The sequence below is a fragment of the Myotis yumanensis genome, unplaced genomic scaffold, assembly GCF_028538775.1.
Source record: "Myotis yumanensis isolate MYYU_CA2020_CCGP unplaced genomic scaffold, mMyoYum1.0.hap1 SCAF_10, whole genome shotgun sequence".
Classification (NCBI taxonomy): Eukaryota; Metazoa; Chordata; class Mammalia; order Chiroptera; family Vespertilionidae; genus Myotis; species Myotis yumanensis.
Genome location: NW_027223761.1, coordinates 14,957,518 through 14,970,157, shown reverse-complemented (window position 1 = coordinate 14,970,157; position 12,640 = coordinate 14,957,518). Strand labels below are relative to the sequence as shown.

The 12,640-nt window shown below is 43.9% G+C and overlaps 1 protein-coding gene across 1 annotated transcript in view; it reads right to left on the bottom strand.

Moving 5' to 3' along the window:
- The window catches only part of EXT2 (exostosin glycosyltransferase 2), a 122,788-nt gene that overhangs the window by 95,714 nt on the left and 14,434 nt on the right, over positions 1–12,640 (bottom strand). Inside the window, exons 5-7 of the mRNA XM_070427837.1 lie at positions 5,501–5,696; positions 3,625–3,764; positions 1,017–1,110 (exon numbers count right to left, since the gene is read on the bottom strand). Of these exons, the coding sequence (XP_070283938.1) occupies positions 1,017–1,110; positions 3,625–3,764; positions 5,501–5,696 (430 nt within the window). The remainder of the gene's footprint in view (positions 1–1,016; positions 1,111–3,624; positions 3,765–5,500; positions 5,697–12,640) is intronic.

Genomic DNA, 12,640 nt, shown 5'->3' with positions numbered 1-12,640 from the left:
CTATCCCATCTAGGGAGAGCAAAATCCTGTGCTGAGCACTCTTTCTTCCTCAATGAAAGAATAGTTTCTGGAGAGGGGCTTCGAGGACGATGTCAGAGTGAAACACCAGAGCAGCTCATGGCATTCAGGATTTAGGATTTCTTAGAAACATTGACACAGAAGGAAAATGATCACTTAAAAGTGGATGGAGACCTCTGCTGGCTACAACTGTCCTTGCAGCTCCTTCAACTAGTTCTGAGTTGCTCAGCAAATAAATCACTGGGCTCCTCAGCCTCAGGTCACTCTGGCATACCAACCAGGGACTCTATGGATCAACCACCGAGGCAAGAGGTTTATGCCTGTCTTACAAAAGGATCCAAATGAGACCTCCTCAAAGAGAATTCACTGAGGTGTAAAACTTCCCAGAATCAGTTGCATGCTATTTTTTTCAGCTACTCCTGCCAAGGTCAGTTTTAAACTGATGGACAGTAAAAAGAGGGCAAAGTGTCCAGCATACTCTGGAAAGGGTCCTACAGAACAAAAGAACTCTCTCTAACCCTAGAGCTGAGACCTTAACTATCAATGGAACAGTGGCTCTCAATCGAAGCAATTTGTCCCGCAGGGGACATTGGGCAATGTCTAGATGGTTTTGATTGTCACCACTTGGGATGAGGGTGTGCTATTGGCATCTAGTGGCTAAACCTTTATACCTATCTGGGAGTTACTTCAACCTGATCATCTCACCTCTAGTTCAGGTCAGTCCAGTCTAGAAATATGGGGTTGGGAAGAGATCACTTTTGGAACATAGGATACTCAGAGAAAGGGCACTGCAGCGGAGTGCTTTAGAAGGTCTCAAAGTAGCACAAAGAAAGGGGCGTCAGAAAGCAGGAGAGAGACGTAGAAAGGGAGGCAGGAAAGTGCCGCTTTCTTCTGCAGGTTGACATAATGTAGGGCATTCACCACCAGAGGAGGTAACTGGCCCTCGTGACTAGAGGGTTCAGGAAAAGAGATACCTTAATTACTGCTTGGCCTCTTACCTGCCTCTGCATTTCTTCAATCTGTCTTTGGGGGATGCTCTGCAAAATGCTGTATACGTCTGCCATCTTTTCTTCTGGCACAACCACAGAGGCTCTGGAAACAACAGCAGAACAATTTACATACGTACAGCCCTTTCACGGAGCACTTCTACATACACTGCCTGTTTAATTCTCACAAGCAGAAATGACAAACCTCCTTCAGCCCCCCTCCCCTGCATTCCTTCTGGAGAGTGGCACACTCTTCCTCACTCTCCAGTGCCCACTCTGAACTCACAAGGACTTTTCTACTTCAGCTGGACTGCACACCCAATCCATTCATTTACTCAGCACGTATTTATGGAGACCCTGTTAGGAACCAGGTGCTGGTAATGGGACAGTGAACAAAGCAGACAAGGAAGGCATGGGAGTGAGAGAGCCATGAGAATACCTGAGGGAAGAGCACTCCAGGCAGAAGGACTAACAAAGTGAGAGGCTCTGGGAAAACAGCGTGTCAGGAATGTTCCGGCAACAGCAATGAGGCCCGTGTGGCTGGAGAACAGTAACGAAGATGGAGATGAACAGAAACCGGGGAGGGAGGTTTACAGCAAAGCATATGGGCCACTGTAAGGACGTGGGCTTTTACTGAGGTAGAAAGTCACTGGGAGATTTTAGGCAAGCATGGCATGATCTGACTATGTTCCACAGGATCACTCTCCACCAACACCAAGACCAGAAGCAGGGAGAACAGCTAGAGGCCACGGCCAAATCTAGGCAAGACCTGCTGAGGAGGGAGGAACTGATGAGAGTGATGAAAGAGGAGAGCCGGCGGGATCTGCTAACAGATTGGATATGGTAGGTAAGGGAAAGGGAGGACTCCACAGTGACTTACCCTTCGTGGCATTGAGCAGAGACTGCAATTACATCTGCATAAATTAATTTATTAAAATCTGAAGCCCTCCCCACATTACTAGTAGACTAGTCCATTGGGATGGAAACCACACCTAGTTCCACTCACCAGCATATCCTGAACATCTGGTACATTGTTTAGCACATACAGTTAGCACTTAATAAATATTTGCTAAATAAATACACGATTTCAACTACACAGATGGGAAAACCGGAGCTCAGAAAAGGTTAAATGATTTGCCAAGATCACCAAGCTAGCTGGTTATCTGAAGCCAGGCTCCCTGACTCCAAATCCAGAGCCCTTACACCACTTATCCATTATTCAACTACCCAAGCAGATCTGGCTTCCATAGGAATATCTTTTCAGACTTGGCTCAGGGTCACTGCCTCTGCAAAGCCCTCACATCTCCACCCCAGCAATGGTATGTGTCTCCTTCTCACTCTTCTCCAAGCACCCCACCCAGAGCTGAGTCTCATCACAGTATTTGGTAATTACTGGTTTACTTGTCTATCTGCCACCACCAAACTATGCGCTTCTTGGAGGTAAGATTTGACCTTGATCATCTTTGTATCCCCATTCCTAACACAGTATCTGGCAAATAGAAGACACTCAATCATGTTTTCATGGATGTATAAATGACCGCAAGTGGCTCATCACTTCTCTTCGGAACCAAGAATTGCATACCCTCCTCTTCCAGGCTGATTTAGGCTTCCTCCTACGTTCTGGGCTTTCATCGCCCCCCTGTGCATGCATCTGTTATAGCCCTTAACACTCATTATTATAATTGGTTTGTCTTCCTCACTAGATTCTAACCTCCTTAATAGCAGAGACTGTATTATTCACAGTAGGCTTCCCAATAAATGTGAGATGAATGAGTGAATACACATATGAATGAATGCTACTTAAATTATTCAAATATCTGTAGTGATCATAGTTGGATAGAAGTATCAAAAAAAAACTGGGCAAGGAGAAAGCAATTAAGCATTTAAGACCAAGTCAAGCCTGAGAAGCATATATAAAAGAAACTAATTCCAATAAACTTTAACCTCCAAAGTCCTAGGGAAATAAAATAGCATGAGCCACTTGAGCTAGTCTGTTTTTATAGCATTAACAGCCATAACCAAGCAGAGCCTCCGTCTGTCCATCTGTCAATGTTTCTAAGCTTTCATCCATGGGGAGGCACTCCACCTCCAGCTAGTCGCATTATGCAAACTCAATAAAGACTCCAGAGCAATGGTTCTCAACTGGGCTTATAAATTATACCTGGGAGCTTTAAAATTCAGCATTCATAAGGCTAAGCTCAGGCATTTTGAAAAGTTCTCCAGGTAAGTATACCCTGCAGTCTCTATAAACCGCTGCTTTTTGGCCGAGAATTGGTAAATGCTTTTTGTAAAGGGCCAGAGAGCAAATATTTTAGGTTTTGTGAGCCATACAATCTCTGCCATAATGACTCAACTCTGCCACTGTAGCACAAGACAATATATAAGTGAAAGGATGTGGCTGAGTTTCGATAAAACTTTATTTATAAAACTGGCAATCTGCCATATTTGGCTCACAATCTCTGCTCCAGGCCAATGAACCAACTCTCCTGAAGGAAAACATAGCCAAACAATCTACAGAAGTAGTTCTTACACTTAGGAAGGCATCACAATTACTCGAAGGCTTCTGAAATCTAATACACACAGAACCACTAGTGTAAACTTTATTAGAAGTAACACCCACCTTTTCCAATCAAGCACTTCGGAGAAAGGCAAAATATAGGAGTCTGCGATGACAACTGGGACACAGCCAGCCCGTAGAACGTCACTCAATACCGCCTGGCCCAGCCGAGCCCCACGAAGAACCACACAGAAAGTAGCCTCCTGCAGGAACAGAAGCAGAAGGAGAAATTTACAAACCAGTTTCACTGATCCACTTGTGATCCCTGCAGAGCATGAAGTTCTCCCAAAGGCTGAAGCCAAGCAACACTGAGGCGTCCTGACTCAGAAGTGCAATGGTTAATTCACCCTTCTGCTCTTCAGTGTTACTTCGATGCCTCCTCTGTTGGCATCCTGAAAATGTTTAAAACCCACGCCCAAGTCTTCTCTGGACACTCAACAATATGACTTCGCACAGACTGTCTCTTTCAGCCCTATGGTACCATGAAAATACATGTGGCACAGTGTACGTACCGCAGCCTACCGTGTAATAGAATTATTTTGTCTGGGCATATCGGGTTCTCTAGAGGACCCCCTAAGGCAAAGGTATCAAATCTCATTTCATCTTTCCACTCCCCATGGCATCTAGCAGTGTGCTCTGCATATAGAAGATAGTCATTTCATGAATGCAATACCTTTGAAAACACATTAAGACAGAAATGTTCTATTTAGAAAAAATAAATTGGACAAAATGAAAAATCTCAAAAGATGTTCCTCATTCACTCCCTCAGCATGGGAACATCTGGGAAAATAAGAGATGCACAGGAAGAAAAATAGTTGCATTTGGTAAACCAAAATAAGAAAAGACCTAACACTCAGTTTCTCTCAGTTTTTGCCTCGTCAGGAGAAAAAAGATTTTTAAAAAGACAGACTATTAAACTTTAAAGCTAGAGAAAAGGAACATTTAGAAAAAAATGTGAAGAAACTCAATATGCCAAACTCCTCTGGGGATAAATAAGAGAAGCAGCAAGAGTCAGAGAAGAGAATCAGTCATGGCGCCCAGAGGCGCAGGTGGACAGCTCCGCCGCCCTGAGGAGTCGGCATCCAGATGTGGACACACGTGCTGATAACCATTTTTCCTGTCTAGACAAAGGTTACTATAAATACTCCTGTTCACATCACCACTGTTATCAGTCAGACATTCCAGAGAAGATGCAGCACTTTTTGAGAGAAAGTATTTTAACAATCTCAGCATGGGCTGGTTCTCTTTGGAGATTTAAAAAAAAAAAATCATACCAGCACCTTGATATTCCCCTTGAACTAACCTGTCTGCATCTTAAATATTTAAGTGAACAAAACTCAACGTCTCCTTTCTTAGCCCCCATGCCCTTTGAATGTCAAATACCCTGCTTATAAAACACCCCCAAAAGGACTGCTTTGCCCATGGTTATGTATATTTAAGTACAGGACATGCCACCAGTAGGACATGCAAAGGGTGGCTAAACACCAAAAAACGAAACAATGACTAAAAATAAAGACCTTCCACACCCAGGAAAAGCTGACTGTAGCCTGTGGGCTAGCAGTCAGAGGGTTCAAGCTGCCGCTTAAAGAAGACCATTTCTCTGACTGGCTTATGAATACAGGTGTAAAAGCAAACTACATCTGCCTGCTTTGTCTATGTGGCTTCTTGGTAGACCTCTCACATTTGCATTTTTGAAGTATAATGAATATTTGAAAGGCCTATGAACACTCACAGGCCAAGCAGCTTTGCACAAACACTATGCCAGACATCGAAGCACCTTTAGGTCTACGCACCCAGTAAAGAGCAATACTACGCTTCCTCCTCCCCTGGGGGAGTTCTCCTGGCTGCCAGTGGAGAGAGCTCCTGTTTGTTGGGGCTAATTTCACCTTGTGGAAGTGATCTCTACCGAGGCTCGAGAGAGGTAATGAATGACACTCACCTGCAGCACCTGTGGGTAATCGAAGACCTGATGCTCGTGGCAGCGCTTGCGGACGGAAAGGACGTCCTCGGAGAGATTGGTGCATTTATCTAGGACTAACACTGACTCTCCGTGTTTGGCCTGGAGGGCTCCCAGTTCCTCTCGGTACTCGGGATGCAGAGCCATCTGAGACGACAGGAGGAAGTATCGCCGGGGACTAGAAAGGAGGGAAAAGGTGACTGGGAAGCTGCAGCTGCTGTGGCAGTCAAGGTAAGACAAACTGACATTAAACGTATGCCAGTAGTGTTTTCTCATCAGTTTCTACATCTTTTGACTTTTTGGGAAATAATACTCTAGCATGGCTGATTGTTTAAAATATTATATGCCATACGAGAGTAAGGTGTGACTCATTCACATGCTGAAATATTATGCAATAGGTAAAAATTTTATTTGGAAAAAATTCTTAATGTTTTGAGAAACTGCTTACAATATGCCAAGCCAAGCTTAGCATGCTAAAATACGTGTGTGTGTGTGTGTGTGTGTGTGTGTGTGTAAAAAGAGAGAAACCGACCGACTGGTTGATTGGAAAAGAAACATCAACATGTTATCATTATCTGTAGCTGATTCTCTGATATGAAAAGGAACTGAGAGTTGGCAGCATCCTTCAAATGGGAGAAGAGGGAAACTTGATGGGCAGCACTGGCTGTAAGACCAGGAGAGAGGAGGACTGTTCTGGCTGTTGAATGGCACCTAGTGCTATGAAGAAGCTCCAGGGAAAGACAGCTCCATGGCGGTCAGCCGCCATCAGGAAGACTGAATTGGTCATTGAGAACAGGTGGAAAAAAGTCTTTACAGGTGGACTCAGTCTTAACATCTGGACAACAAGGATGCTTAAAAGAAAATGGAGTGAAGAAAGGATTCCCAAGGGCCTAGTACCATTTAGAACTCCATCAGAGATAAAAAATGAGGACACAAAACTAGTAAGCCAGAGTCAAGGGGGAAATTTTGGGGAGACCATATGGTACATAATTCCCTCCTGGAAGGCAAGATTCCCAGAAAACAGAAAGGTTACAGAGCATAAACCCTATATGGGTTGAAAGACCACTAGAAAAGAGTAATACAAAGCAGGTTCCAGGAGGAAATGAAATGCCCATCACACCTAGTGAGATTGAATGCTCACTTAAATCTACCTCTAACTGGTATAGAGCACAGGAAATACGAGGGCTGTGCATCTCATAGGCTGGATGATAACATGAGTCTGTTCATAAGAAAGGACCAAAAACCTATGCTCTGTGAACCATCTCGCTCTCTTTTTTCCTTGCTTTGGGAAGAAAGGGGGGGGGGGGGGGGGGTAATCGTTTCACTTTTCTTTAGTTTCTTATTTAAAGGTTCATATATCCATTGCCAAAGACTAATCAATCATTCTCTGAGGGCCCATCTTTTACTGAGCACTAAGCTTCAGGTCCAGACCACACAGAGCGCTGATGGAGAAGGTGAACTGGCCTGGCCAGCCAGATCAGCTCACAGACTCCAGAAAACAGAGCAACAGGTACCACAGCCCCGGGTTACTTATAAATCTTCAGAACCACTTTTTTTGTAATTTCTTTGTACAACTGAACTAAAAGCAAAAGGCATTGCCCACACCACAGTGAGGAAAGAAAAGAATAAGCCGATTCCCTAGACCCTCACTGTCCAATAGCAATTAGCCACCTCGGGCCATTTACATTAAATTAAAATTTCAAATTCAGTTCCTCAGCCACATCACCCTCATTTCAAGTGTGGGCACTATGTGGCTAGTGGGTGCCTGACAGCACAGATGCAGGCCACCACCTCAACACGGGAGATTCTGTTTGCTAGAGCTGCCCCAGGAGGTAGCTTAGACCCAGAGGCCCGGGGAAAGGTAAGTGGGAGTAAGAGCCACATGGAATAGCATCCCATCAGGGAGACCATTTGGATCAACTGCACAGCCTGGTTCCTCTCATCCTGGGCAATGTCCCCCTAAACTGTAATTTACTGAACAATAAGCTGAATATTTACATCTAATGTGTTTCTTCTGGACACTGAAACAGACTCTTGGTTTCTATTCCCAGCTCTGAGCCCCAACAATTTTTCTTTTGTGAAAGCATTCATTTTGGAGGAATGACTTAGTGGTGGAAAGACCAGATACAGGGAGCACTCTCAGATCACCTCAAAGTATTTCCATAATCAATCTTGTCTGTTTAAACAGGAGAAAGCGCTATAGCCCAATTCACAAGATAAGCAGGGAAACTGCCTCAACAATTAAAGCTATCTGAAAATGATGTGGACTGCAAGAGTTTTTCTTATTACAAATCAGAAAACTTTTTGTTTCAAAATTATAGTGAAAAGTCATGCATCAAGTTAAGGCTAAATGGCCCCTAAGGGTCTTCCCAATCCCTAAGACACTGGAACATGGTACTTGCTGGGTGTTTCTGGAGATTTTCTATTTCAGTAGAGCTGCTAACAAAAACGGGTGCTCCAGCTGCAAGAATAGGCATGTTGGCATCCAAGAGGGTGTCCATGCAGGACGATGTAGTGTTGGAGTCCTAGCAGGAAGAGGGTGTTTCTGTATGAGGGTGGCCCACATGGAGAGTTGAAGGCCTTGTGGAGTAAGACTTTCTACTTGGGAAATAGCAGGGAGGTGGCCCAGCTCAGGTGTCAGAGCCCTAAAAGGGTGACTGGCTAGGGTTTCTGCACTATGGACAGGGGTAGAGGTAGTTATGACAACCCATGGGATGCTGGAGACCAAGTGAGGTGAGGGGGCAGCTGGGAATCCCAGAACAGTCAGTCACAGGACCACTGGATCCCTGCTGTTACTGCTCCATTTTCAACATAAATGTGCAGATGTGAACAAGAGTCTGAAATGTTCCCCTGCGTCATGCTGGCTCTCCCTGACCTGACAAATGGTTGATGGAGCATACCCATTTTAGTTTTAAGCAAACAAAATGTTCAGGTGGATTTGTTTTTCTTTTAAGGACTAAAATTACTGGCTATGACTTTCACGGTTCCTCTCAGCAGTGCTGATATCTAAGTTTAAGTAAAATCATGCTGAGAATTTGAAGTCTCCCTCAACAGTAACAGTTGTAAACTCCCAATTTAGTTCCTTTTAGAGAGAAAATGACAAGAATTCCAGCTGAGGCCAGCACAGCTGTGAGAAGGAACTATCAATAGCAACAACCCTCAGCTTCCCATTGAAAAAACAGAGAGGGGTTTAATATAAAAATAAAAACAAAGTTCTTGCTACTCTATATAGCCCTCAAGAGATGTGGGAATTCCCCTAAAAAGCAACTCTCACAAAGAGCAACAAATACCAAACGCAGCCAAGAGGTCCCCCACCCTGCCTCCTCCCAAGTCCCTGGAAAGGATGAGTCTGGAGCCTGTCTTTGCCTTATATTTTTACTTTGGGGGGGTGGGGGGGGAGGTGTTTATAAAAGAAACACCACAGTTGCAGAGCCAAACTGTGAGCTAGAGGGGAAATGTGGGTCCACATTCAGATGTGAAATGCACCAACTGGCCAGCAGAGGGAGGATCATGCCCAGTGCAGCCTTTAACATCTGCTGCTGCCCTTGAGGATATATCGTGTCAGTATCCAGTTATTGAAGCAAAGAATTTCAGAAACTCAGAGAACCTAAATGATCTAAAGATTTAAATTTGAGTCTAATTATATACAATAATTAGAGATATTCACTAAGAAAATAATACCAATATAGAAGTTTAAGTCTTTGAAACTATTTAAAAATAATTTTTTTAAAATATTTTATTGATTTTTTTTACAGAGAGGAAGGGAGAGGAATAGAGAGTTAGAAACATCGATGAGAAACATCGATCAGCTGCCTCTTGCACACCTCCCACTGGAGATATGCCCGCAACCAAGGTACATGCCCTTGACCGGAATCGAACCTGGGACCCTTCAGTCCGCAGGCCAACGCTCTATCCACTGAGCCAAACTGGTTAGGGCTATTTAAAAATAATTTTACTGTTCAGCATGATTTGTTCTCTGTTTTTACATCCTCTCTTTTTGCTCTGTTTTCTATCCTGGATTAAATCTAAAGGGAATTAAGAGTCATAAACCAACATAAGAGAGTGATATTATACTGGAGAGATCAGATAGTAAAGAGAGCTTAGCTCAAGCAGTCTTAAGACAGAGCCCTAGCTGGTTTGGCTCAATGGATAAGCATCCGCCTGCGGACTGAAGGGTCCCAGGTTCAATTCCGGCCAAGGGCACATGCCTGAGGGCTCGATCCCCAATGAGGGGTGTGCGGGAGGCAGCCAATCAATGATTCTCTCTCATCATTGATGTTTCTCTCTCTCTCCCTCTCCCTTCTCTCTAAAATCAACAAAATATATTTTTTTTAAAAAAGAAAGACAGAGGCACAGAGGCCACCAAACCAACCTGACAAACCTGATCCTCACAGCTCACTCTCTGCCTCAGCCAGGCTTCTCAGGGTGCTCCTGGCACTGCTGACGTTTGGATCCAATGATTCTCTGTTGTGGGGAGCTGTCTGAGCATTGTAGATCCCTGGCCTCCACCCAGCAGATGCCAGGTAACACAGCAGGCCTGTTTTCCTTTGAAAGGTTTGCCCTTGGCTAGTGTGTGGGAACTTCCATTTGGGAGATTTCCCATCATCCCCAGAACTGATAAGAGCTAAGCCCCCGGGCCCTAACCGGTTTGGCTCAGTGAATAGAGCGTCGGCCTGCGGACTGAAGGGTTCCAGGTTCGATTCCACTCAGGGCATGTACCTTGGTTGCGGGCACATCCCCAGTAGGGTGTGTGCAGGAGGCAGCTGATAGATGTTTCTCTCTCATCAATGTTTCTAACTCTCTATCCCTCTCCCTTCCTCTCTGTAAAAAAATCAATAAAATATATATTTTTTTAAAAAGGGGGCTTATCCCTCTCCCTTCCTCTCTGTAAAAAAAAAATCAATAAAATATATATTTAAAAAAAAAAAAAAAGAGCTAAGCCCCCGGAAGGGTGGCTCAGTTGGTTAGTGTCATCCCGTATACCAAAAAAAAAGGTTGTGGGTTCAATCCCCAGTTGGAGCACATAAGGAAGGTCACGGATCAATGTTTCTCTCTCACATCAATGTTTCTCTCTCTCACCCCCTCTCTCCCTTCCTCTCTCTCTAACATCAACTAAAAACATATCCTCAGGTGAGGATTAAAAAAATCATTTTTAAAAAAGAACTGTGCCCAAACTGTTTGTACAAGCGATATGGCTTATACTGAGCATCTGCTTTCCTTCTGGGAGTCTGGAAGTGTGGCACATGCCAGGCAGTGAATGCCCGTGAGATTAGCTCTCAATAAAAAGCCGGGGCACTGAGTTTCTAAGGTGTGTCCCTGTGGGCCATATTTCACACATGTTGTCACAACTTGTGCTGGGGAAGTAAGCAGTCCCGTGTGGCATCACTGGGAGGGGACCCTGGCATGCCTGCACTTGGTTTCACTGGACTTCACCGCAGGCGCCTTTTCCCTTTACTGACTATGTTTTGTATCCTTCTGCAATAAATCATAGCGAGAGTACAACTACATGCTGACTCCTGTGAATCCTTCTGGCAAATCACTGAAATTCAAGCTGGTATTGGGCACCCCGACACACACCCCTCAGTGATAACAGTGGAACATGGCTCCATATATTGGAGGGGGACAAAATGTTCTAGGGGAACAAATCAACCCTCTTCTCCTGTTGAGAACCAGCAGCCTCACCATACTTGGTCCAAATGGCCTCCAATAAAGGTTTGAGTTGAGCTGAAGTGAACTGAACTGACTAAAACAATTTCCAGAACTTCAGGAGAAATAAAGCAAAGGGTTAAAAAAAATTTTCAGAAATCACACAACTGACTTAAATTTCAGTAAATGTTCACAGAAGCTGCAAGCAGAGGAGTGAACTTGTTTCAAACTCAATTGACTTTTCTCTACCTATTATAGTTATTCATGTCTAGTGCTACATAAATATACCAAATTAAGATACCAGTGGATGACAGAAACTGTACCACCCCAAAGAGTACAAGCTGTACTAACACAGAATATCCTTTTCATTTTATGGAAATCCAGCCTTGAAACAAAACATGAACTATATCATTTTTTCCAGTCTACAAATTCTCTGTAAAAATTATTTTTTAATTTTCGCCTCATGATGATCCAAAAAAATTAGGACAGGCATATTTTGCTCATATTTAATGATGAATACCGCTAAGTATTTTTCAATATTCAAGTTTGTATTCAGTGGACTAAAATTTTTCTAAACTTTGCTGAGTGAAGATTTTCATAATAAAATGTGGGGTGGAATATGAATTGTGCATCTCTACAAGATAAAGATCCTATATAATAAACGCCTAATATGCTAAGTGTCTGGTCGGCCAGTTGGCCTTTCAACCAATCAAAGTGTAATATGCTAATCATATGCTAATGCCTCTCAACTGCTTGCTATGACGTGCACTGACCACCAGGGGGCAGACAACTGACCAGTCAACCAGTTGCTATGATGTGCACTGACCACCAGGGAGCAGATGCTCCAACCAGTAGGTGAGCTTGCTGCTGGAGTCCAGCCGATCAGGATCGAGGGAGCCCTCCCACGGTCCCTCCCCAGCTGGCTAACCTCCTGCGTCCCTCCCTGGCCCCGATCGTGCCCCAATCGCCCTCTCACTACCCGGGACTCCTCGGGGGATGTCAGAGAGCCAGTTTAGGCCCGATCCCGCAGGCCAGGCCGAGGGACCCCACTCGTGCACAAATTCGGGCACCGGGATTCCAGTAATAATATAATATGCTATATAAAGGGAAGCTTCCTATTGTTAAAAAAGCAGTATGGAGAAGGACAGCATCACCCAGCATATAACAGTATAGGCAAGTCAAACCCAAAAAACTTATTAACTCCATGTTCACCTTGTAAAATGCAACTCAGTCTCAAAGAAAAAGCCCCAGCCATCACATTATGTTAATCTGAATGATATTAATGATAGTTTTATAGATTTGTTTGTATTTAATTTGTAAATTTGTTTTAATTTTGTAGTTGTATAAGCACAAAGAGTTTAGATTGTTGTTTTTTATTTGTACTTATTCAAGTTGCATTATTTTAAAAGTAATTAAAGTCAAGGAACCTTGCCCTGGCTGGGTGGCTCAGTTGGTTGGAGCATTATCCCACAAACC